Here is a 27,730-nt window from a genome sequence, read left to right on the forward strand (position 1 = left end):
AAAATAAAAAAATGATTAATCATTTCAAAAATTTCGGCCGAAATTTGGTAAAAATATTATTTTTTTAAATTGAATTTCTTGAAAGTTCCGAAATTTCGGATTTCGGACGAAATTTAAAACAACGCTTGCAGAATATAGAGATAACAGGCAAAATGGTAAGTGACAATGGAAAAATAATCGCCATTAAAAAAAGGGAGAGGACCTGGCGCCATATCCAATTAAACAAGCAAACTGATGGGTGCTGAAGCATTGAGCAGTATCCACAACAATGGAGGCCGAAATTCGCAAGCCATTCTGAATTAGGTGCTGGTGAACAGCCCCAACAGCAAGTAGTATTGGCATAGCAGGGCGAGTAGGTTCCTAGGAAAACACAAATTCAGAATGTTGGAACACTATTAGAAAATTTAATAGTGGATAGATTTCTCAGGTTAAAGCAAAAAGTGATATCTAGATTACTGAACATAATGAATTGAGTATCTGACAGATATAAGTGTTCACCATGGTATAAATTGAGAAAAAGTCAACTATAACAATTACACAGTTTTTAAAGATGTATATAGGACTAAATACCAGTATCAGATTATAAGGGATGGATAATAAATACAAAGTTAATGCATGGGGAAAATTAGCATTAAAAGGATGAAAAGTTAAACAGATAAAGGAAAGAAATGCATCAATGCCTATAAAAATAAAAGTGCAGACTGCCTAATGTATACAAACAATCAGATATATTATGATGAATACCTCAACCAACTAAGAGAAAGATATACGAGACAATTCTAACATCCTCTAGCAGGAAGATATTTTCATCCATCTCGACAGATCTTACTACGCCATAGTCACAAACATATCCAATATTTTCCAAAATATCGTGAAGATATCATCAAATTTTATTTTATTTTTGAAAATTGACATATTTCACTAATATTAAGATAGCATTCGGGACTAGGAGTCCCATCCTGCGTTACAAAATATTGGAAAGTATAGACACGGACATACCCGAGGCCAATTCGAAAATGCAAGAAAGTAAGTCAAAGTACAATAGCCTAAACTTCTCCTTTCTTCCTTTCAACAACATGCTTTCTTTACAACTCCCATAACATTCTTTGTACACCTTCATTTGTACCCTTTTGGAACTGCGGATAATTAGTTCTCCTAACAAATACCAAACTTGCACTCTGAAGCTCTAAAACTCTAGATCAAACGTGAACCTCCAAGAAAATATAGCAAGGCTAGAGTATCCAGACAAGAAAGTCTAAGCGAAAGACAGAGTCTCTTAAGCCATGACTATTGTATATTGTGTATTTCTGGATATAGACAGGTATTTCACAATGCCATTTAAACGTTAGCTATCTTGGATGAACGTCAAGAAGATTTACCATCGACAAACCTACAACCCAATTTACCTCCGGACTAATTTTAGTGAAGATCTTCATCGTTTCATCCAGTCAAGTACTTCCTCGGGAATACTTAAAGAGACAAACTTAATCAGAACAAAACAAATCCTCAAGAGGGGAGCCACAAAAAAATGCCTCAAATAGCAAAAGACTCTCTCAAGCTTATCAAAGATCTTGCATACTTAAATTCTTCCCACGACTTCTTCTGTAGATTTCAAAAGAACTCCTTTAAACAACAATCATCCTCCCTTTAATCCTGAATCCACACCAGGAGAAGGACTAAATTAAAAGAGGAACTTATTGCTTAAACCCCCTCCCCCGAACCTTCTTTTCAGGCACTTCTGCTTTTACCTCCTTCTCTTCCTTGTCTCTTGCCGCCATTGCTAGAAACTTGTCTTTGGTTGCCCCCAATTCTTTATCGTATTCAATCCCAAAAACATCCCCCACTGTTAAGAATTCATCAAATTCTTCCGAGAACAATCCACGACTCCTTGATTCTTCTGAACTATCATCAACCCGTTTAGCCTTACCTTTAGAATCCCTACTAGGCCCTGGGTGCTCCCCGACTCACTGGTCTACTTCCCGTCGTAACATATAGGAGGGAGCAACGGTCTCAACATTCGGGTTGTCTCGACTACTCTCCAGGTCCCTAATTACGGTCCTTTAATCCTCCTCCCAGAGACACCGACGGGTGCGCCTTTCCTTTTCTAATACTTTACTGAACATGGGGAGATCTAGGAGAGGCATATGCAATTCCATATCACTTGTCGTCTCAGAGGAGTTAAGGTCGATGTCGGTGTTGCTGTAGAATCTTTCCTTAGTTGTGCCCATCCGTTCTTTAGCGGGCTAAGTGAAGCCTCAAATGGGGTGGGTGATTCCTTCCATGCCAGATTTTCATTGTAGCGAAGATCTTTCAGGAGTTCAAGATCTCCAGCTTCATATGAAAAGTCCTGGGCGATCGAGATGTTTCCACCCTGACTCGCTTCCTTCCCTGGCATAGCTGGAGCAGTGAAGTTGTCGAAATTTCGAAAGAGCTTCTGAGAGTCAACAAGAAGTCTCCTCTTTCCTAAAAATACCTTTAAGTCTCCTCTTTCCTAAAAATACCTTTAAGTCAACAAGAAGTCTCCACCTCGGGTAGCTAGCACTTGTACTTCCGGCTTAGTACTTCTACAAGGTATATTACCTTTCCCTATACATAGACGCTTCTCCTTAGAACTTTTACTTTCCTTATTAAATTTGGTTTTTATTTTTAGAGCCTTTTTCTCCTTTGCCGAATTTAGTATACAGCTGTCAGCGATATCTTTACGGAGAACCTTTCCTTTCTCGCCTCGTGCTGTAGCAATTAATGATTTCGGTAGCGACCCGCCTCTAGTCTGACCTCACCTTACAAGCACATCAGCAACTCTGCTCTGTGACATTTTAGGCGAGTTGTTGGCTGCCGGGCCAGGCGAGGAAGTGGATAATTCAAAATTTAAACAAGGGCCCACAAACGGCTCCCTGGCGTTATCACGACCCTCGGGATTAGCATATGTCACCTTTTCCGGTGGGTCAGCCATTGCCGGCGACTGGATGTCGGAGACCTGCAAATCGGGGCCCTCGAAAGCGGCCAAATTATCTTTACTACTTGATTCTCCCATTACCGACATCGCCAGACTGTTAATACTATCCTTAGAGATCACCTTAACTCCTACAAAATAAATGTTGGAATCTACTCGTAGGTTAATAGATGAGGGGATAGATTTCCAAAGGGGAGTTATGACCAAAGCGGAGGCAAAAGTCATACAATGATCGTGGTTACCAAAGAGTTAAGTCTAGACCACCTGGCCAGGTGCTGTCCGAGGGTCCCACAGTTGACGTAGACCAGGTATGAAGATGGATATCATAGAATCTGATCATAATAGTTCTAGCGCCCGTGTTATATGCCGGAAACCAAGGCTGAAGGGAGGAGAGCTATCCCCACAGAGCATCACCTCCACGCCTCAAAATAGCAGTCGCTTGGTATTCTAACTCAAAGCAAAACAAAATATCCACTATTTTTACCACAAAAACATTGCGATAAATTCACGATCTCATTTGTTGTCCTAATTTTTTTCTTAAATTTTACATTTTTATGTATTGTAAGTTGTAACTAGTTTTTTGTCTAGTTTTTTCCCCGATATAAACCTGAATTTAACAAAAACAAAATATCCTGAGAAATTCTTGAGACAAATATCAGTGACTATGCTACCCAGAAGGTTGGCATTTCTTAAGAAATATTTTAGAATCTTTTTCTATGTTCCAAAGATTTTTGTCACAAGAACAGCATATCATGCGATTTACTTACTGCAATAACCCACCAAACTAAGCTGCACTTTTCTGGGGTAGGAACAAATAATCAAATGGAACCGTCCAAGCAAACATCAAAACATCTCAAAGATCATTTATAGAAAATGGTAGCTTCTGCCATCATAATACATCAGAACATCTCCAAGACCATATAAATTAAATAATAGCTTATGCTGGCATAAGCCATGTTTCCCTTGATAAAGCAAGTAAAGGCTCCAAGTGCCCTAAAATTGACTTGTACTATTTTTTACAGAGAGACAGTGCATAAACATGATACCAAAGGCAAGGAAAGTACAGAACCCACAATGTAAGAGACAGACCCCCAAAAATCCAATTGAATGGCTCTTAGACAGAGGAACAACAAAGTAGATGCAACAAGATAGAGTCATTTCCATGAGAGATAAAATCAAGTTAAAAATATAGACTAAGAAGCAAACTGTCACATAAAATTTCTTAGGCACAAGCTGTCTAGAACAACAACTCAAAAGGATTGCTGGCATAAGACGATAAAACAACTGTAACAAAATGGTAAGCATCCAAATATAGTAACCATGACGTAAAAAGCCTATAAATTGGTGCTTACAAGCTCTTCAGAACGATCTGAGAGAACAAGCAATTGTGAACCATTACGAACAGCATCATCAGCTGCATCACAAAGTTTCTTTAGCATCTTTTCCAATGAACCATCAAGCCCTTTCCGAATGTCAAAAAATGTGGGCAATACTTGGGGCTTCAGAGAGGAATCCTTCATCAAAGAGTCAAGCTCCCCTTCATTCAGTACAGGACTTGACAGGATAACCTTGTCCAATTCAGGGGCAAAATTAGTAAGTAGAAACACAATAATACTGCAATAGAGAACAGAGCGACAAATGAAGTTAGTCAAAAATACATATAAGGATCTTAAAAAATACCTGAGAAGCATTCTCTGGTCCAACCTCTAAAATGTTTCCACGCTTTCCAATATTAACTTCAAGAGACATAACTAAGCCTTCTCTAAGGGGGTCTATAGCTGGATTTGTGACCTAAAGCAATGAGTAGATATAAGATGACCGATACTTACAAGAAAATATTATGAATTTAGGATACTGATAACAACATTATATTCTGAAATGAAAGAGGCCTAACTCTAATGCAAACAAGACTATCAAACCCAAAGTCCAAAGACCCAACTAAGAAAACTCAATATAGAAACCCTAATCGGATTCTAACCAAGAGACCTAACTTAAATGTAAACAACACCATCAAACAACAAAAAAAAATTCGTTCCATGAACATAACCCCTAAAATTACCACATTAGGTCCCAAGGGAACAAGGAAACTTTACAGAAATCTCATCTCATTTTCTGCCCAAAAGCACCAGAACCTAATTTCATGCCTCTTATATTCTGAACACGGACCGAAATATAATAAAGCTTAATAAAAGATTAAGGGCTGAGAAGCATGGGAAGCAAACCCACGATCAATTATCAGCCATTCATCTCTTCCGACACCCAAGAAAAATAAAAATGAAACAAGGCTGAACTGACTCTCTAAAACCCAGTTTGTTCTGATTTCTCCTAAGAACCTCTATTTTTTCTTCTTTCTGGGTTTTTCTTCTTATCGAGTTCTTCTGGTTAGATTTTGGGTTTTCCTGTTTTTTACTTCTAGTTTCTCCTAAAACACCTTAGTTTTTGTTTCTTCTTGGTCTTCTTCTGGTTGTGTTTTTCTAGGTTGCGGGTTTTTTCTTCTTGGTCTTCTTCAAGGTGTGTTTTTCTTTTTTCTTTTTTCTGGTAGTTGACAGAGTTCCAGAGAGAGAGAGAGAGAGAGAGAGAGATGTGTCCGGTGGCATGTTATCTTTTCCTTCTATTGGCCCAAAACCACACGGTTGGTCTATGGTAAAATCAGAGAGAGAGAGGGAGAGAAACTGGCCGGTGCTGGTATCAGGGGTGTCTGCAGTATGAAAAGGGGCGGATTTATTTTTTATTTTTTGAAATGGTTCTTATTTTTACTTTAAGAAAAGGCGCGGATTTATCAGCTTCCTTCATGTATTAGTCGTAGACTATTCTAGTATTTGCTACAAAACTATATGAATATGAATTGCATGTAAAATATGGTATATGAATTATGCATAAATATTTATATAAATTAAAATAAAATATGGTATATGCTTAATTATTAGGCATCCGCGACAATGCATATCACTAGGTGTTTGATGTTGTTAAACCCTTTTCTTTTCTTTTTTGAATGATTCAATGTTGCTAAACCATAATGGGTAGTTTTCTTGCTCATGTGATGGTCTGTATTTGTGCTTATGCTAGCATTTCCTGAAGTTTCATCTTAAATATCCATTTTCATATGTTTCTGTGATTTTACTAGATTCCCACCGAAATTTTCATATGTTTTTATTTCCGTCGAGCCCAAAGTCCATACCGAAACATAAACATAAAGCCTTAGTGACGACAGAGGAGTTTAGAGTCATTGAGTTCAGTATCGTACAAGTTTAGGTCTCAAAGGTTGTGTCTGATAGTAATTAATTCTATGCTTTTTCCAAGTAATTTTCATAAGTTGCGTTGACATTAGCATTTGTTTTAGTGATATATTTTACATTCCACTGATTAGATTTACGGGTTGGGATGTGGATTATGATAGGGCTCATTATCAACAATGGTGTTATCATAATTTTTGGTTTTTCAAATCTTCTTTATATATGTATATGTGTGTGATATATAAAGATGTGGATTCCATGGGGTAAGCCTACCAAACCCTGCAACATCTTTTTTTTTATTTTAACATGGAATCAGAGCCTTGATCCACAAGTACCTTGGTATGATTTTCTTGTTTGCTTCTTGAAAGTTGAAGCACCTAGATTAAACTCTTCTTTTCTATTTGCAAGGAGTTGCTCTCATGTAGACTGAGGAGGCGATCTCGATACCTGGAGATCAGTCAAATGACTGTGTTATAGTGAATGGATATTTTGTATATTGGACCAGCAAGAAGCAACATACGGTTGCCAGGTCTAGGGCAGAGGCAATGTATTATTGAACTTACAGGACTCAAACATTTACAAGAGCTTTGCCTTAGATCAGATTGTCATATTTTTTTCTCTTTTTTTTTATGAAAAATCATAGTGCAATTAAGATGTTACAAACCTAGTGTTCCAAACAAATTGAGATTGATTATTTATTTGACAGAGAAAAAGTGGATGGTGGGAAAGAGTATATCATGTTCACGTTTCTAGTCATGACCAAGTTGTTGATAGGTTCACAAAGGGACTAACTGTAGAGCATCACCAACACAACAATTAGATTGGCAAACAAAGAAAGTTCCAAGGACCTTATCAACTTGAGGGGAGGCTTAGAATTGGTTGTTTACCCTTCACTAAGGGTATTTCATTCATTTTTCTATACATGCATATAAGTCATTATAGGTTTTTTCATAAATGAATGAATACATCATACATCTCTTGCCATAAAAATATACATCATACAACTTTTCACACAACTTTCCCTCTTCTTCTATCTTCTTGTTAAATATCATATTACAAAATTTTCTGAACTTATTTCTGATTGACAAATTGTCACTTGTGGCTAATTGCATTTTGTGTGTGCCAGTGTGTGGGGCATGCGTGGGTGCAGGGAGCAAGGGTTCAAAGTTCAAACATTGATTTTAGTCCGGACTTTGGTCCCCACGGAAAAGTACTTAATGGAAGTATATGGGAGTCCAAGGAAATTTTGTAAAAAAACATGGATGTGCGTGGAAGGCTATAGAAACAATGAAAATTTAAGATAGAACTTCAAAAAACTACTATAATAAGCATAAATACACACTTACAAACCACCACATATGCAACATAACCATCGATGTTGGTTTAAAATATCCAACACCTAGGGATGCATAATCGTTTTCGTTCATCAAGACGAGATTCCATGCCCTAAATCATATAGACATACAATTATAAGTTAATAATTTTTACAGGTACTCAATGATGCCCTAAATCAATTCCAAGATATTTAATATTGGACCAATGTAATAATTAAACCAAACATGATGTTAAAACTATTTTCCCAAGTCCCAACAACAAGGCCAAAAAATATATATCATATATTTTGATGAAAGAATGATAAATGATTAAAAGATTAGGATACGACGTGTATGTTAATGAAGTTATTAACAACATAACATCACTATTTTTAAGTTTCCATGGCACAAATAATATAGATAACAACTAAATCTCAAAAATACAAAGTCCACCAAAAATATCATTGCCATGATAACTAAACTTGGAGTCATAATACTTCGATTTAAACTAACAATGGGCCAAGTGTGAAGAAAAAGTCATTGAGATAACTCCATGGTTAAAAGAAGCTAAGAAACCTGTGCAAATCGTTGCTTGAAGTAATCGTAAATCATATGTGGCTTTTGAGATAGCACGGCCAATGGAATATCATCTCCCATGCAAAATGTTGGCTCTTTTCCTTGTGATGCCATTGTTTCAATAACCATCTGTACATCCTCACTCGAGTAGCCAAACGCCCTGACCAAATGAAATCACGATAAGATCAAAATTAATCATATCAGAAAACTGCAAACGAGAAGAAAACCATCCTAAAACAAATCTTTGACAGATCAAGACTAAGAACAGAAACCATGGAGAATGTTATGGCATGCGAAGATCCACATGTTCGGGATTGTTCTTCAACAAGAGAATTCAGACATTTGTAAAAATCAAATGTTAGCTGGAAAATTATTTACTTCCCGTTAAACCGCATTAAACACTATTTGTAGACACAGCTGACAGACGACACTTTTAAGTTTTAACAAATTGTTAAAAACAATAAGAAGTGCACAATGGAAAGAATGTAATTTGCACTGACTTCAAAGTAGATAGCTCCATTAATTCTTCTTGAAGAAATCACCATACTCAAGTTTCCAATATCGATCCTACGAATAACAGTGTAGAAGGAAAACTTTCAAGGTCATATTTCAATCCTAAAAAACATGACCACATTTCTTATCTATACTAAATATTTTATGTAAAAATTAAAAAAGTGTTTGTGTCGATAGAACAAAAGAAAACATTCACATCTGAGCTCTGTACCACTAGTTTAAATTCTAGAAAAACAATGTGCTTTAATTTCCAAGCATAAGTCAAAATTACAATAAAAGAACACGTAAAAGTCAAACATTTAAAAAGGTATTGCAATATAAGACGATGAGTTAATGGCATAGTGCCATGAGTTTGCAAAATGGCTGATAAAATACAACTCTAAAAGTAAGCATCACAAATTCAGAACCAAGGATATGTGTAAGTGTATAATAAATGCTCAGCTTCCCCAGTAACCTAGGTCTTCATTTCATCCTCTGCCTCATCACCCATATCCTCCACAAAATCCACATCCAAAAGGTTGTTCTTCATGAGAGAAATCACCCAAAGTGATCGATTTCGATTAACTTGAAATAGTGGGTGGTGAAAGAACATATTTTATCCATAGACTAGCCCTAAATTGAATTGATCAAGAAAGATCCTATAACTCAAACTAATATGAATAGATCACTCTACTTATAATAAGCCAACTCTAAAGTCCATGAAAGCTAAGGCTGTGGAACTAGGGAAAAGCATGTTAAGATCTTCTAAGACATTTCCTAACAAATGCTATATGTTGAGGAAGAGAATGAGAGCAAGGAATTGAGTGAGTTAGGGAGTCTCTCCCTCACTTACGAATTTATATATAAAGAGAGATATATAAAAGACCAATATGCCCATAGGCATTTACATACACTAACACTCCCCCTCAAGCTGGAATGTATATGACAAAGATTCCTAGCTTGCTACAATTATCACTCAATTTGGCTTTGTTCAATGGCTTGGTAAACATATCCGTTAATTGGTCCACCGATCGAGTGAACATTGTGCATATTTCTCCTTTTTGAATCCAATGCCGGATGAAGTGGCAATCAACTTCGATATGTTTAGTTCTCTCATGAAAGATTGGATTTGTGGCAATGTGAATCGCCGCTTTATAGTCACAATATAACTGAGAAAAAGATGATGGGGTGAAACCGATCTCTGACAAGAGAGAGCATAACCAAATGAGCTCTCCACTTGTGTGTGCCATAGCTCTATATTCCGCCTCTGCACTAGATTTGGAGATAACATCCTGTTTCTTACTCCACCATGACACCAGGTTCCCTCCCACACATGTGCAGTATCCTGTGGTAGATCTCCTATCAGCTGGAGATCCTGCCCAACCTACATCTGTGTACTATTCTATCTTCTGATGTCCATGTTTCTTGAATAACAACCCTCTACCTGGAGCACTTTTCAAATACCGAAGAATCTGAAGAATTGCTGCCCAGTGTGAAGTACGAGGTGAACTCATATGTTGGCTGATAGCACCAACAACGAATGAGATATCTGGGCGTGTGACTGTAAGGTAGATAAGTTTACCAACCAGCCTCTTGTATCAGCCTGGGTCATCTGACAAGTCTCCCTCTTCAGGTAGTAACTTCACATTTGAGTCCATGGGACTGAGGCAGGTTTCACTCCAAGATAACCTGTCTCCTCAAGTCTAAGACATATTTCCTCTGTGAGAGAGAAATCCCCTTTGTAGTAGAATAAGTAACTTCAATACCCAAGAAGTATCTAAGACGACCCAAATCTTTGATAGAGAACTCATTTTGCAAGAAGGTTTTTAATTTCTGGATCCTAGTTGTATCACTGCCAGTGATAGACTATCAAGAGTACACACCCAACTGTAGACTGACAGCTGAATACAGAATGATCAACTGTACACTGCTTCATGCCAAAGCGCATAATAGCATCATTGAACCTTCCAAACCATGCTCTAGGAGACTGCTTGAGACTGTAAATGGATTTCTTTAATTGACACACAGAGGATGACATCTCCCCCTTAGCAACATACCCAGGAGGTTGCTCCATGTAGACCTCCTCTGTGAGCTCACCATGAAGAAATGCGTTTTTGACATCCAACTGATGGAGAGGCCAGCCCTGATTGACAGCAAGAGAAAGGAGAACACGCACTAAGGGAATCTTTGCCACAGGAGAAAAGGTCTCGCCATAGTCCACCCCAAATGTCTGAGTGTACCCTTTTGCAACCAAGCGTCCCTTAAGGCGCTCAACAGAGCCATCAAGTAAATATTTGACCGTATATACCCAACGACACCCAACAGGGCATGCACCAGGAGGCAGAGGAACTAAATCCCAAGTTTGATTGGCCTGAAGGGCATCCATCTCAAGGTCAATAGCAGCGAGCCACCCCGGGTGATCAAGTGCTGCAGCCAAGGACTCTGGCAAAGAAACAGAAGATAGAGAGGACACAAAACTGCGAAAAACAGGCGTGAGAGCATCATATGAAAGAACAAACGAAATAGGATGAGCAGTACTATGAGAACGAGTGTGGGAAGCAATAAGAGAGTCGATAGATACCTCGGATGTGGAAGGAGGGAGCTCCTGATGGGCAGGCGATGGCGCTGCCGCTGCCGAAGATGGATGAGCCGCTGATAGGTCTTCTTAATGACTGGAGCTGGAGGCCGAGCAGGTACCTGTAGGGGGAGAGAGGTCTCTGGAACAGGAACCACAGAAGGGGAAGGTAAGAGAGACAATGGAGATGGGCTGACTACCGGGTCAGGAAGAACGGGAATCGGTAGAGGAAGATCTGAAGAATGACTGAGAGGGGTCGTATCCGGAGAGCGCAGAAAGGACTCAGTCTCGATGAACGTAACATCTGCCGAGACATAGGATCGACGTAACAGAGGGCTATAACAACGATAACCTTTCTGGGTCCGTGAGTAGCCGAGAAAAATACATCGTTCAGATTTTGGATCTAACTTATCTAATCCAGGCCCAAGGTTGTGGACAAAGCAAACACACCCGAATACCCGAGGTGTAATAGGAAATGGCTCATGATGAGAACGTAAAATAGAGAAAGGGGATGAACCGCCTAGAAAAGAGGAAGGAAGTCGATTGGCCAGATAGTTAGCAGTAAGAACTGCATCACCCCAATAAGACTTGGGAACTCGCATCTGGAAGAGAAGAGTGCGAGCTCCATCCAATAAGGATCGCATTTTCCGTTCGGCGATACCATTCTATTGAGAGGTGTGAGCACAGGAAGATTGATGAAGGATACCACGAGTGGAAAGGAACTCCTCAAAACCATTGGATTTTGAGAAATATTCCCTGGCATTATCAGTGCTAAGGCATTTAAGAGTGCAATTAAATTGGTTAGTAACTTCTGAATGAAAAGTACGAAAAACAGAGAACGCTTCTAAGCGATCGTTAAGTAAATAAAGCCAACACAAACGTGAATAATCATCAATAAAAATGACAAAATAGCGATGTCCAAACCCATAACGCAAGGGTCCTAGGATCAGAACCTGGCTCTGATACTATGTTGAGGAAGAGAATGAAAGAAATGAATTGTGTGAGTTAGGGAGTCTCCCCCTCACTTATGTATTTATATATAAAGAGAGATATATAAAAGACCAATATGCCCATAGGCATATACATACACTAACATTATACTCAAAACTACGGGTGGACATGGTTTGGTTCTGGGGTAAACCCAGAACCGAACCAATCCCTATCGGTTCCCAATATTGGGAACCAAAACCGAACCATGGAACCCTGGAACCGAACCGATCTTGATCGAGTTGGTTCTGTTGAGTTCTGGGTTTACCCAACTTTTTTATTTATTTTTTGAGCCCCCCCCTCTCTTCCAAATTCAGCCCCACTTCCCTTATTTTTAATGAAAATAAAAAAATGTTAAGATCTTCTAAGACATTTCAGCTAATAGCGATTTTCCTTTTAAGTAAATGTAGGATTTTTTAATAAAAAGTGTTTTTTTAATATTTGGTTGGTTCATATAATTATTTATTATATTTTCTTTTAGTATTTTTTTATTTTTTTATTTTTTCAAATATTTGACAATTAAAAAAATTCTCTGACCCTTCATGCTTCCCGCCTTCCTGAGAGCCTTCGCTTCCCGCTCTGGCAACCTTGATTTTAATACTCCCTTCTAGCCTCGCTCAATCCAATGGCCCATATTTGCTTAAGTTTGAAAATCTAAAATTTGATTTCGGATTTGCTAGCCTCCTTCACAGAAGCACCTTCGTGCTCCATCCTTTGCGAGTGATGACAGCCACATATGTTGACTTTTGCTTTATTCATTTAATTCATCTGACATGGCTCTCATCACTCGCAAAGGACGGAGCGTGAAGGTGCTTCTGCAAAGAAGGCTAGCAAATCCCATTTAATATATATATATATATATATATATATATATATATATATATATATGAGAGAACGGTTCCTACACATATGTGTAGAGAGTTCTCTACACACTAGCTTAAAATACAGTGGGGGGCCCACATTGTTTGGGTGATCCAAGCCATCCATTTTAAAGGCCCTCACATAGATAGGGTGTCTACAAAAAATCAGATCCATAGGATCATCCCAACCCTACGATTTGTGGAGGTAAAATGGATGTCTTTAAACCTTCACAAATTAGTCCATTTTTTGCCTCCACAGTTCGAATGGTTAGGATGATCCTATGGATTTGATTTTTGGTGGACACCCTATCTATGTGAGGGCCTTAAAAATGAATGGTTTGGATCACCCAAATAATGTGGCCCCCACTGTATTTTAAGCTAGTGTGTAGATAACTTATCTACACATATGTGTAGGAACCGTTTTCTCTATATATATATATACACATATATATATATATATATATATCCTCGGCTCGGTTCTGGGTCCTAGGGACCCCAAACCAAGAACCGAACCGAAAATCAACGGTTCCAAAATATTGGACCAAGAACCGAACCACATATTTTTAGAACCGAACCGAACCGAACCGAACCGAATAGGCCGGTTCGGTTCTTCAGGTTGGACCCGAACCATGTCCATTACTATTACAATTATTGTTGTTGCTGGTTTTGTTTTTGTTGTTATTGTTATTATGAGATGTGAAGTATGGATAATTTTCACAAGTGAAACACTATTTCCTTTTAGAACCTACTGATTTCCTAAATTTATATTTTTTATGGAAATACTGAACACTCGAGTCAGGTCTCAAATAGATCGGGTTTCTCTAGTGACTGAGACTCTTAGGATAATAGTATTACTAGAACATATGCTACATTCAATAGAGTGAATTTGTGTGTGTGTGTGGTGGTGGTCGTGGTGGGGGTGGGCACAGGGCAGCGCCAAGAAATTACAAGGGCTACATTTGACATCCTGTTATTAAATCATCATTACAAACATATATATATATATATATATATATATATATATATATATATATCTTAGAAGATACAAAGAAACATCAAGAATTATCAACAGCCAATGTCTTAAATGATCATTTTATAGTTATGACTTGGATAGGATAGAATGGAAGAAAATGATCCACGTAGAAGAATCCAACTAGAGTAGAAGAGGAAAACATATTGTTATTATAGCATCATTCAATGATGCCAAAGTGCATTGACATACTCATCTAATTTAGGGGTGACAGGAAAAATTGTGTCATTCAACCATGCACATAAAAGTAAAGCCCTTACTGTTGGTGTCTCAAAATTGATTCAGCGTCCATAACTGCTATTGAGAGGAAGTTGACAGGTTTCAGAGTTCGCATTTTCTCATTCAGCCACTTTCCATAGGGTTTTGATGACGCTACTCGCTTTTTAACATCTGTATTTTCAAAAACCTGCAAATCAAGAAATTTCAAATGTAAAATGTTCAAAGTTGTTGAACAGAGAGAATGACGGTGAAGATTCGATACTATCTCCACAAAACCAGAAGCATAAACAAAAGCAATGATCTACTCTACTCTCAAAACTTTCTAATAAAATTAGACTCTTATACTATCACCACAAAACCAGAAGCATAAACAAAAGCAATGATCCACTCTCCTCTCAAAAGTAGCCAATAAGAATAGAAAGAATAAATAAAAGCAAAAAAAAAAAAGGCTGTTATTGTATACAACTTCCTAGATGTCAACATATAATAATCATTTTCCAATTTAAGGGCATAAAGATTTAACAAGGTTCACATTCCTATTTTACATAAACCAGCGAGCTAAGAAGTTTTAAATGTAGTGCCATAAGTGTTTGAATAGGGAGCAAGATAATGAGGACAAGGTACTATCGCGATAAAACCTGATGCATAAAAAGTAATGATCTACCATCTTAAAACTTGCCAACAAGAAGGTAGCTAAAAGCTACAATGCTGGTTTTATGTAATGTATCTAAAATGACCATATTCCAATTTAAGCATGCTTTAAATTTCGAATATTATTGACATCTGAAAAAAACAGCGTATCCGATAATATGGTACTGAAGCAGACACAAGAATTCTGTTTTGCAGAAAAACACAATCCGAGTGCATTTTGCTAAATTTTTCAGATCTATTATGGAACTATCTGTGGTTATCGAGGTCAAAAAATGATTTATTTGTGATCTTTACATAAATCAAGAATCAAAAACCCATTACAGCATCGATCATGAGTCAGGAAGTAGATAAGAGAATCTGGGATCTTCTCAATTTGAGGTACATGATCAACTTCATCCCATTTTTGGTTAGGCGTTATGACCACATAATGGTTTTTATGTTTTTCTACTACTTTGGATCTGTTTCTTTTTACCATCTTGCAATGCATGCTTCTCCTTGTTTTCTTGTTTTTTTAAGGCACGGTCCTTGTATCTTTTCTTTGTCTGTATGATTAGATTCTTTATTTTAGGGAAAAATTGAGATACCACACCCTCAACTTTATGACATTTTCAACTATAACCCTGACTTTTCAAAGTCATCAACGACACCCCCTGACTTTTCACCATCCATGAAGTAGACCCCCTGACTTTTCACCGCTACAGTTCAAAATTCATCAAAGCACCCCCTGACAATTTCTCCATTTCCGTCCACCTCGTCACGTAAAAAGCACTATTGGAAACTAACGGGATGTCATTGATGACTTTGAAAAGTCAAGGTTATAATTGAAAATGTCGGAAAGTTGAGGGGGTGTATCTGTATTTTTTTCTCTTTATTTTATTTAGTCTTTTGTAACTGTTTCTTTTTCCACTTTTTATGTATGAATTTGTTGTTTTCTTATATCCTTACTAATGAGTCACTTATCCAGAAGCATGGTTTTAAATTTCCCCGAAATGACCAAAATGTTTCCATTTTCATCCCACCGAAACAAAATTTACATGATTTCCTTTTACGTCATTATTTCCCGAAATTTTGACCGAAATCCCAAAATTTGACTGAAATGGTCGGAAAGACAAAAAAAATGGAAAGAAGCTATTATTTCCATTTCATTTCATTAATGCAGAGAATGATATTCGGTGGAAATTTAAAAAACAAAACTAAAAAAATGAAATTTAACCAAAATGTTGGAGAAATTCCCGAAATTTCGCCGAAATCTTGACCGAAACCGATTCTATGTTCTTTCGGTGTTGTGGTCCCGACCGAAATCCAAAATGGCCGAAACATTTCGGTTTCATCCAGAATTTAAAACTATTGCTTATCTAACTTAGAAATTTACATGCTAAAAGAGAGGATAAAAACGGAAGTTCTATGAAGCTTCATTGTGACAATCTAAATCACCTAGATATGGATACGGGTATCCAAAACTATTAGGTATCTGGTACAGGTGTCCCTAAAACCTCAAAGACTTAAGATACAAGTATGGAACATAATGCATATCGGGCATGATTGAGATCTACACTGAAGATTGAGGGCGTGTCGATAATATTGATGTTTATTTAAACATTTATAAGGGATTTTGGGTAGTACGTGTGATAAATTAAGGGTATTTTTGTCCTCTAATAAAGTTTCAATTAAATGAAAATGAGAAAGAGTTGATTGTATGGCGACACGAAATGACCGAAATGTTTACGTTTCTATCCCCACCGAAACGAAATTGAAACTGAAACACATTGAAACAAAAATTGTAAGTGTATTAATTGTATATTCTATCAAGATATATTGCATAACTATATTTATTTGAATTGCATGTGAAATGTGGTGTATGTATTATATATAACTATTTATATGAATTACATGCGAAATGTGGTATGTACTTAATTATCAGACATGCGCGAAAGCACAGGTCACTAGGTGTTCGATGTTATTAAACAATTATGGATGGTTGTCTTGGTTATGTGAGAGTTTTTAAGTGTGTAATTGTGCTTATTCTAGCATTTCCTTAAGGTTCATCTAAAAATTCTATCATTTGCATATGTTTCTATATTTATTTTTTTTAAATGACACTTGTATTCAGACTAGCAAAATTACAAGGGGGACCAGTAGTCCCACTAAGTATACATAGTATGAGCCACCCAGGAATATTCTCCTTGGAATAAATAAACTCCTTACTCCTGGAATTGAACCAATAGCTTTACATTTTCCTTTACAATTTTCAAAACACTAGGCAAGAAATCAACATAGGAGTTTCCCATGGAGTACAGGACCCTTATGTCGCAGGGACTGCACTTCCTTTTGCCAAAAAGTGTCTTCCTCTAAACATTCCAAAAAATAACCAGCAGAGAGACCCAAATGTTCTACTGGCAAAGGATCCCAAAATTTCTACTAATTTTTTAGAGCCTTAATTTCTCTTCTACCTCTACCTGGGGTTTTTCCTTTTCTTAGCCTGGAGTCCCTTTTTTCTATATCTATGAATTTCCTTTTCTTAGTCTGGAGTCCCTTCTAATATCTCCGAATCGGATGAATTTCCTCTTTCCACTTCTGAAGATTCATCCCCAGAAGATTCCAACCTTCTTTCTTCTGAAGGTTGCTCCCCATTCTCAAAAAAGGTTTTAATTCTCCTTCCCAGTTCCACATCCATTGAGTCTCTCACCGTCATGGAACCCTCATCCGGAGATGATTTCTCCTTTTCCTTTCCCCTATGTCCTGCGTGATTCGACTCCGGGCTCTCCTTAATTTCCTTCCCGTGCTACTCAATGGGCGAAAAGGCACAGTCTAAATCCGCCTGAATCTGACGTCCAGAAGGTTCCTCAGCAGAGGCCACTGCTTTCAACCTTAGTTTTGAAAGCTGATATTTCTTGAATTCTCTTGCGATTTCACTTCTCGAGGGGGGGCCGTCATGAGGTCTACCATACCTTTGATCCCGATTTCTTTTTTGGTGTTCCTTTATCTGTAGCGTTTACTCCTTCCTTCATCATCATCTGAGAGCCATGCAACTTGTAATGACCCGGTACAACCAAGGGCCTATAAAGATACAAATCCTAATTAAATCGAGACCGTAAATCTTTCGATCAAAGATTAACGGCTAGATCTTCAATTTTGAGTTTTCGGACCATAGGATATGTAAATTAGATATTGGATCGAGCCCCAATCTGTAAGATTCTTGTATATTTCCTATCTCGCATTAGATTAAAGGATCTTAAAAATCAATGGTCATAATGTATTTTCGTCACTTTTAGTATAACCTATTTTTGGGACATCAAATCTTGTCTGTTCGACATGATTTTGGTCCCGGTAGATGGGTATTTCGAATACCTATCCAATGGACCCAAGATTTAGCGATTTGGACGTGGTTTGAGCAAGTTATGACCCATTTTCTGATAGGATTAGGCATAATTACGAGTTTTGTCTTATTAGGCAACTTTTAGGTTGTTCTATTTTTAAAAAAAAATTAAAAGTAACCTTATATAACCTAAATACTAATAATATATTAGAATAAGTTAGGAAATCCAATATTGATATTTCCACCCTCTTAAGTTAGTATTAGATTATAATTAGGAATGTAATAATTAGAATCCTTCTTGAAATAGAACTCAAGGCTAAGTTTATAAATAAACCCATCTAGGGTTATTTTTAACCATCTTCGAGTAAGTGCCCGAAAACTATATTTTTCGTAATTCCTTGTTTAAATTCAGAATTTTTGCTTTTATTGATCTTGTTTCAACCTAACTAGGATTTCTAAAAATGTTTTATTCATTTCTTTACTTTCTTTTGAATTAAGAAACTTATTTTAAATTTTCTTTTTAAAATTTTATGCCTTAAAAATATATGTATTGTATTTTACTTATAAAAAACTCTAATTAGAGTAATCTATAGTATAGTAGGAATTATTTTTGGATGCCTAAACCTATACATGTGATTTTGTAGAGGATTTGTCACTATTTTCTTAAAAATCAGCACTTAAACGTGGTTGTTTTTGCGAGATATCATCGAATACTTGTCATATAAATTATGTAAGATGTTTTTCATGAAAGATATGATACATAAGTGTGTTGTATATGATTTTTATGGTAGATTTTCAACAAAATCAGCACAAAAACAGTGTGTTTAAGGACTGTTTTGTAAAGATTTTATCGTATATAAAGTATATAACTCATGCAAGCGTTTTATGTAACATATGTGATATATAAATAATGTATCTAAGTTTTATGGTGCTGATTTCCAAGAAAATCAACAAGTATGGGTGTTTAAATAGGTTGTTTTGTATAAACATCTTTGATAAAATTGTTATAGAATATACCTATATGGTTTTGCTTGAAAGAGATGGTATATGTATGTATTATATAAGCCTTGAAGGGCTGATTTTCATTAAAATCAGCGCCTAAAAGTGGTTAAATAATCATTTTATTTTGGTTTTCAAAAGGAATCAGATTTATAAATAATAATACAATATGATAACAATTGGTTTGCGAAGAAATCAACAATTAAGTTTAAGTTGAAGCCTCTCCGAGTTTAGTAATAAATTTGGTATAAATACGAACAAGTTTAGTAGAAAAGAATTGAACACTGGTAACACGCTTGATATGTAAATTGTACAGGGTTGCTTCTCAATTGATACTTAAAACCTTCCATCTCCTTCCACAGTCAAACACTAAGGCAAGTGATAGTGGACTCTCATAATAAAGGTTCCTTTAATGGTTTTGATATTATAATTTTGTTCCCTATGTTCATGCATACCTTGTCGTCGTATGGTAACGTTATTGACCTATATATATGCGTGGCATATATATAAAGACCTATGCTTCCACCCGCTTCGGCCAGGTGATGATGACTTGGGATATATACATATGATGATTCGGATTTGAGACCATATACTTTGGTATACAATGTGATTTTTTTACAGTAAATATCTATGTTTTTCCCCCAATACAAGGTTTTGATTCTTTCATTATTTATCTCTACCATGATCCATTGATATCCTCTTTGTTTGTTCTCATGTCTTTTGACTATCGTATCCATACTCTTATTTCGATTTCGTTGCATATTCTGTTCATTGACATAAGAATCATTGTTATAATACAATTTCATTACTGTGCACTTTTATTATGTGAGCCCATTAAGGGATCTTGTTCAGCTCGTTCTGACTCAGTTACTACAGTTCTTATAGGCTGACATGATGACAGGCGACTTGGCATTTAATGCTATCTGCTTGTTAGTCTCTATCCTTGGCCTGAGAGATCCAGCTAGTGAGGTCTCTACCACGCAATGGGTAGGTGGAAATTTAAAATTTGAATTTTGGACCAACGGTTCTCGCCTGCAAGACTTTTCCCCCTCCCGAGCTAAGCATTCCTCCAGTGCCAGAGGAAGAAGGCTTGTGATCTTAATTCCCAATTGTTCTGATGATTGAGAGGATATTTCCTCCCTTTCCGCCTCCGGCATACATTTCACTTGAAGTATGAAGAATTTCTTATCCACTTTTAATCTTACAAAGGGTGGTATCAATTTCCAGTGCTCTGTAAGGACTTTCACTTGAGGCAAAAGCCACACAATAGTCATGGTTGCCTGACAGTTGCACTTTAGTCACATGCCCAAACAGCTTCCCCAAAGCTACAACCGTTGATAATGACCAAGCGTGGAGAGGGATATCGTAAAATCTGATGCATACCGTTTTGGCTCCAGAATGTGTCGTTGGATTCCATGAGAACAAGGAGGATAAATTAGGTCCCAAGGCGCCCCCCCCCCCCCCCCTCGTAGTATCCTCAGTGCTTGTTGTTCTGAATCAAATCTAAATAGCACGTCCTGGTTATTAATGACAAGTGGTTTCGGCAATAATGGTAGGTGCCATTCTTTAATAGCCCACTGCCAAATCTCTTATAGATCCCATAAGCCAGTCTTCATACAGCCTATCAAGCATTTTTTGAGTTCCTTTTTTACGATCTTCGACTACTTTGCCAGCCACCTCTACTTCTGGATATTTCCCCAAGGATTCCATTCCGGAAAGGGTAAAAGTCTCTTCCTTATCCATTCTTGGTTCCTCTCTTTCTTCCTTTTCCGTCTCATTTTCTCTGTTTCTAGAGCACCTGCGGCATCTAGAGCGCGATCCAAAGTTGTAAGACTCATAGGATGAACAGGTCCAATTGTCTGGGTGATTTTCAGTCCGATTACATGCTTGTTGTCAGCGGTTCGGATAGAAATCAGGTGATTTTTCTCCACTGGTTGTGATTTTTCTGCAATTGAATCAAATTCACGAGAACTTCTCGGCCTTGAATCATATTCGCAAGGACTTCTCGGCCTTGATCTGGAGGGTGGTGACCTACAACCATTACCCAGTAGGATCAGGTTTCTCCAGCAACATTCCCTACTAATATCTAGCCATTGCAGAGCTTCAACTACCATATAACTAGCCTCTGTTATGTCTTGGTATAGGTCTTTGAGGCTTTCTATTCTATAGTCACAACTACAAGTGAGTGCCGTTGGTTATATTTCTCCCCAAGTAGAAAATATCTGGAGGACTTACCGGTCTCTTCCCGAAGTAATCCCTTACCACCATACTTTGTTACTCCTTAGTTAGCTAGGACCATTGTCTATCCCACGAATGATTGTAACCACAGAAAAGGAGCAGGAAGGGCTTGGGCCCTCAATCGCGGAGGGGGAACTATCTCGCCGGAGAAACTATCTCGCCCTATCTCGCCGGAGAAACCATCTCGCCCTATCTCGCCGGAGAAACTATCTACCATTAGAGGAACAAGAAACACAGTATCATAAAGTTTGATATTTTCTTGAGAGAAAAACTTCCAACCTTGGTAGAGTTCTTGAAACCTACAGTACCAGAGGAAAAAAAAATCTCCATATGTTTCTATATGTTTCCATAATTTTACAAGATTTCTACAGAAATTTCAAACTGAAACCAAAATGTATCAATTTCAGTGGCGACCGAAACCAATATTGAAAACCATGGCTACCCTCATGCATTTAACATTTGTTTTCTCTTCTATCTTGTATTTATAAGTAAGGCAAGTAGAATCATCTCACCAATCCATAAGATTTGGGAAGGTACTTGAATTTTTCAATTAAGTATGAGCCAATGTGTAGCACCTTGAAATTTAAAGGCATTCACAAATGAGAAACATGCGAAGGGAAAAAGTACTAAAATCAATGAAAGCCTCACCTATCAAGAAACCACTAAAGAAAGCATATTATCTAAACAAAAACAGCATATAGTGTGTATTTCAGGAAGCCAATCAAACAAGCTTTGCAATTTGAAATAAAATTCAAAAAAACATACAGATTAAGAAAAAATATTGAAACATTTAAATGACAAACAGAAAATTGGATGTTTCTAAAATAAAGAGCGAAAATAAGCATCCCCATCTTGAAAATTGATGTGGCGTTCAACTGACAACTTCATAATAGTGTTAATAATGGTACAAACAAGGCAAGAATAGAGAGAAGGCAAATATGCCACCAACCTGACCATTCTGTAGATCTGCAGTAATCATCATTCCTGGGCCAAGACGACCTTTCATTGTCACTTTTGATTCGTCCATCGGTAGAACACCAACCTAAACACAGATAAAGCAAAATTAAGATAAAAAAGTTAAAAACATTCACAAAACCTGCAAATAAAACTTCAGCACAGTAAATTACAAAAACACAGTAAATTACAAAAACACAAATATGCAACAAGCAATTTTCGATGTGATATTTAAATTTTAAAGAAGTGAAATCCAAGAGAGGGCCATTTGAATCTCTTCTCCAATACCATATTGGTCTCTTCTTCCCCTTTAAAAGCTTTCATTGCATCAAAGCATCCTTGAAACCCACGCCTAGCAAAAGTCCAAGATTGCATCATATTTTCTTTTTGCATTTTTATCTAAAAGCTTTCATTGTATCAAATTGTCTTTGAATTTTTATTTAGTCTCCATTTCCTTTGACGTAAAATGGGCGTAAAAGAAATTCTATACCCATTTTTCAACTTAAAAGTGGGAGTAAAATTTTTTTATGCTCATTTTATGCCAAAAGAAACAGAGTCAAAGACTTATATCCAAAGAGCAGGGGGGGGCATTTTAGAGAGAGAGAGAGAGAGAGAGCTCATCTTGGTAATGTCCAAAAAGTGGATTTGAAGTTGAGCATGTCCGAATTTCGAAGCTTTTCCTTCTAGTAAGTGATTCTCCTTCCCCCCCCTCCTCTCCCCTCGTAATAAAAAGGGTTTGTGTATTATTGTTTGTCATGTGCCTATTGAGGTTAATAGTAAGTTGCATGTTTAATGTTTAAGAGCCATTTGGATACAAGGTATATATCATAGATTGAGTGCTGCATTGGAATATTTTTACTAATATTTTGAGGTATTTCAAGGGAAGTCCACAAGTTCAATGGGCATATGGAAGTTGAAGGTTACATATATGCTAAATGGGCTAGTCTGCCTTTAGATAGAAGGTCCAATGCAGGATATTGTACCTTCGTTGGAGAAAATCTTATCAAATGGAAAAGTAAAAAAGAGCATGTAGTATAACGGCCAAGCGCAAAAGCCGAGTACAAAGCCATGGCACACAACACGCACGAATTGATTTGTTTGTGTTCCTTTTTGGAGGAACAGGTAATCCAATAACCAAGCAGCCACTCAGGTCGTGAATAATCCATTTTTTCAATGGAGGATAAAATATATCGAGATTGTCATTTTGTTAGTAATAAAGTGATCAACCACGCAGTTTCTATCCCTTTTGTTTGATCACAGAATCAGTTGGCAGATGTTTTCGAGCGTTGGTAGATTGGATTTTATTTGTTCCAAGCTGAGCCTTCATGACATTTATGCTCCAGCTTACGGGAGAGTATTGAGAGTTCTTTCCATTATTTTTTTATGGGGACTATCACTTATTAGTGGCATACTAGTTATTGCCATTATTGGGCCCACATATAATTGAATAAAGTCACAGCCCTACAACATGTATTCATGTATTAGTTGTCAGGCACGGATGAATTTCTCTGGAGGAGACATCTAGCAGCACAGCAACCTTGAACCCAATTACCTTGCACCCAAGATCTTGAACTCACTTCACGTTGACTTAAATCATGAAATTACCATCAGAATGAGGCATCAAAATCCAGTTCAGTTGTCTAATTGAATGTGGTTGTGTCAGATTTGGGCAGATAATGGATCAATAAGGTTTTTATTTAATAGGCATATCAGCATCTCAACCTTTTGGTTTGATGGAGCTGTGAACGGCGAGGTTGTAACACATCTAAGCATCTCGTCAATCGAATTCATAACAAGCTGGATGTCAATGACCTTTCAAGTAGTGAATTGGCACACCACAAATACACTAGAGAGGACAAAGACATTCACCATATGTCCTAATCATCTCCACTTTATTTTCGCAGAAAGACAACTTGCTATCCAAGATAACCTCCCTGACAGTGAGCTCAGGTGAAAAACACCCAAAGATGATCCAGTCAGAAAGAATACCAGCTTCATTAATAAATCCGAGTTGGCCTTAGAATTGTCAAATACCAAAACATCGTTAAACTTTGTCCTGCAAATTCTTCATAAATGATTCCAATCAGTTTCCTCGGCCAATTTGGTTCCATAAAAATGTCTGCAAGTATTCTCACTTTACAAGCAAGTATAAGGACCTGGGCATTTTGAGGCAAATAGTAAATTGGGATAATGAATATGACAGATTTTATGAGCTTTAACTTACCACACTGGGGAAATTTATCCCCCAATCTTCAATATGGGCACAAATTTTCTAGAGCAGTAGATCAATGAGCTGCTTCTATATCCTTTAATGAATAGCTGCGTAATGAGTGTACCCAGGTATGGTGAGGCAAAGCATCTTGAGTAGGAACCTAAGTTACAAATTCTGTTTCGTTCGCCATTTCATTTTTACTACTGGAACGGAGCGTTTCGGTGTTTCGTTCGACGTTTTGTTCAAAACTTTTCGTTCCTCTACGACGAGGGAAATTTTTTTTAATAGTTAAAAATATGAAAAAAAAATCCAAAAAAATCAAAAATTGTGATAAAAATAGAAAAAACAATTAATTGAACAAGATATGTAGAAGATCCAACATTTACTTAAAGGAAGATCACTATACGCTAAAATGCCTGTGTTGACAAGCATGTTGGCCAGTGTGTTGACCAGTGCCTGACAAGATGAAAAAAATTTAGAGACCAAATTATGAGACTTTTTTTTACCTAACTTTTGGGATTTAATAATGTTTAGACATGATAGATTTTATGAATTTTTAAAATTAGAAAAATACCCCATCGTTTGGAAGTTAGGATTTTAACCTGACCCATTTTTTTCGAATTTTGTACTAGAACTGGAAAGTTGACTTTTTATCCTTTTAGATTTGGGTCTTGAAACAGGAAGCAAAAACAGGAAGAAGACAGAACCAGGAAGACGAAACAGAAAGAGATGAAAAATAAAACAAGATTTGGGGAATTTCGGACGAAACAGCACATTCTGCTTGTTTCGTCCGGAATGACCGGAATTCTGACCAGAACGGAATATATGGCACTACCTCCCAAACGGAATTTATAACTAAGGTAGGAACATAAGCCAAACAGCTACCGTTTCTGGCACTACCTCCCAAAGAAATGTGGCTCTTTACTTTATCGATGGAGGCACGCCAACATAGGTCTATAAGAAGATATAAGGAGGTCTTACGCATACGTGACACTCCTTTCTGCTAAGCCTGGAAAGCAGGAGTCAAATTCTCTCCCATAGTTACAAAGACGCAAGGTAAGAGAAGGTACCCTTTACTTAGACGACAATTCGACCAACGTAAAAGCAGTCAACTCATGTGCATATAATGATTGATGCGGCCAACTCCCCAATAACCTGATCAAGTCAAAGGTGTCTTTGAACGAATTGGTGGGGAAAAACTCTGACTCGGATGGGAACTAGACCAGGGTAAAACCTAGTTGACTTGGGCAAGTCAATGATTTGACTCAGATTTTTTAATATGTAATTAAACAAGAGTTCAGCAGCTTAAGCTTGGAGCCATTAACCAAGATAGAAATTGAAATAGACATGATGCATTCGATATTCAACTCCACACCATGTTCAATCAAAACAGAGTGTCAACAACATTCCACCATGAAGGATTAGAGTATAAATTCTAGTGTAACTGAATGGTTTTTCTTGCAAACATTACCAACAAATAATCAAACCATCATAACACAATTAGAGTTCATATATCCGTAAATACATTCTCATTGCACAAGAAAATAATTTCTGAAGGAAACTGATTTTCACACATTTTATTTGTCTCGGATGTTCCCATTGGTTGTTATGATTCCCAATGAGTGTTTATGACCAATGAAAAAAAAAAATTAGCAAAAGGGAGAGGATTATCTGTCAAAACAAAGGGATTTAAATATCAGCACCCTCGTCTAAAATCAATATTGATTAGAGGGGAGGTTTATCTGTCAAAACAAGTTGATGTAAATATCAGCCCCCTCGTTATTGATTTGAGGAAATGTTTCAGTTCCATAATAGTACCACAAACTTAAAGACAAACAGTTTTTGAAAACAATCAGAAAATATGAATGACAAATCAAAGTGAGGCAGCGAAATCATTGCCGTATATAAATGTACAATGACAAAGCTCAAACCTCAGATGCAACATAGACAATATCATCTATTGTCCGCCAATATCGAGCCGGACGAAGACCATTCCGATCTAGACAAGCTCCAACAGTTCTTCCATCACTGCATCAAATTTGAGAAACCCAGTCATAAACAAGAGGAAGAAACTTGGATATCAGAACCTGTGAGTAGGGCATGTTCCTTCTTTCCCAATAATATAAAGTCCTCAATAATTTAAGAAATTCTGTAGTTGAAACTGGAAATTCTATAGTTGAAATTGTCAAAGGTTGGTACAATGTTTCCTACTACACAATCTATATATATATATATATATGAGAGAACAGTTCCTACACACTTGTGTAGGTAAGTTACCTACACACTACCTTAAAATACAGTGGGGGCCCACATTGTTTGGGTGATCCAAACCATTCATTTGAATGGTCCTCACATAGGGTAAGATTAAAAATATATTAAGATATAGGGCTGCGTAACTGTTGGGTAGCAAACAACAAGTTGACAGAGCAAACGGACTTTAGAGAACTGCCTCAGAGCAACCTTCAGAATTTCACACTCAAGTGAAGAAATATACTTCTTGGTTCCACAAATTGTAATCAATCTTAAATAAGCCCCATAGATTTTTATTTGGAATTCATAATTTAATCAAAATAGATCAAATCTACCTCTGGTGGACGTGAACACATTTGTCTTCATCAGACCATGGGCACAATCTTTATTTTTTAAAGTTGACATATTTATTCATAAAAACATATGTACAGAAATTAGGGACCAATAGTCCCTCCTCATTACATAATAAAGAAACACAAACTGAGAGCCCAAAAAAAACCCAAAACCCCATGATATGCTGCCCCAACCTTACAATCCAAAATTAGAACAAGAGTAGAAGGTGACCCGATACGTGAAAGACCATGGTCTCTCAAGCACACAGGAAATACAATTATAGATGCATATTCCCACCATAAACATCTGAGCATTCCTCCCAAAAAAAAGAAGAGAAGAAATCATCATTCCAAAAGAAACAAACAAGACCCCCAAGCAGCGAAGAATCGTGGTCCCTTAAGCACACTTTGTTAGTGCTATCCTTGACACACACACACACACACACACATGTATATATAACACATTTTAAATTTTTATACTAGAGAAAAAAAACAGCTACGCGTGTCTGTGTCAGAGAGAGAGAGAGAGGGGAAAAGAAA

At 37.1% G+C, this 27,730-nt stretch overlaps 1 protein-coding gene across 1 annotated transcript in view; it reads right to left on the bottom strand.

Moving 5' to 3' along the window:
- Window positions 1-27,730, bottom strand: part of LOC143852524 (ferredoxin-dependent glutamate synthase, chloroplastic-like) — a 66,564-nt gene that overhangs the window by 16,697 nt on the left and 22,137 nt on the right. Inside the window, exons 7-13 of the mRNA XM_077361936.1 lie at window positions 26,540-26,636; window positions 22,392-22,484; window positions 14,280-14,425; window positions 8,076-8,235; window positions 4,634-4,744; window positions 4,306-4,521; window positions 203-360 (exon numbers count right to left, since the gene is read on the bottom strand). Coding sequence (XP_077218051.1) covers window positions 203-360; window positions 4,306-4,521; window positions 4,634-4,744; window positions 8,076-8,235; window positions 14,280-14,425; window positions 22,392-22,484; window positions 26,540-26,636 — 981 coding nt within the window. The remainder of the gene's footprint in view (window positions 1-202; window positions 361-4,305; window positions 4,522-4,633; window positions 4,745-8,075; window positions 8,236-14,279; window positions 14,426-22,391; window positions 22,485-26,539; window positions 26,637-27,730) is intronic.

This window comes from Tasmannia lanceolata, unplaced genomic scaffold (genome assembly GCF_043159265.1).
Source record: "Tasmannia lanceolata isolate RefF3 unplaced genomic scaffold, GAP_Taslan_0.1 ptg000019l, whole genome shotgun sequence".
Taxonomy (NCBI): domain Eukaryota; kingdom Viridiplantae; phylum Streptophyta; class Magnoliopsida; order Canellales; family Winteraceae; genus Tasmannia; species Tasmannia lanceolata.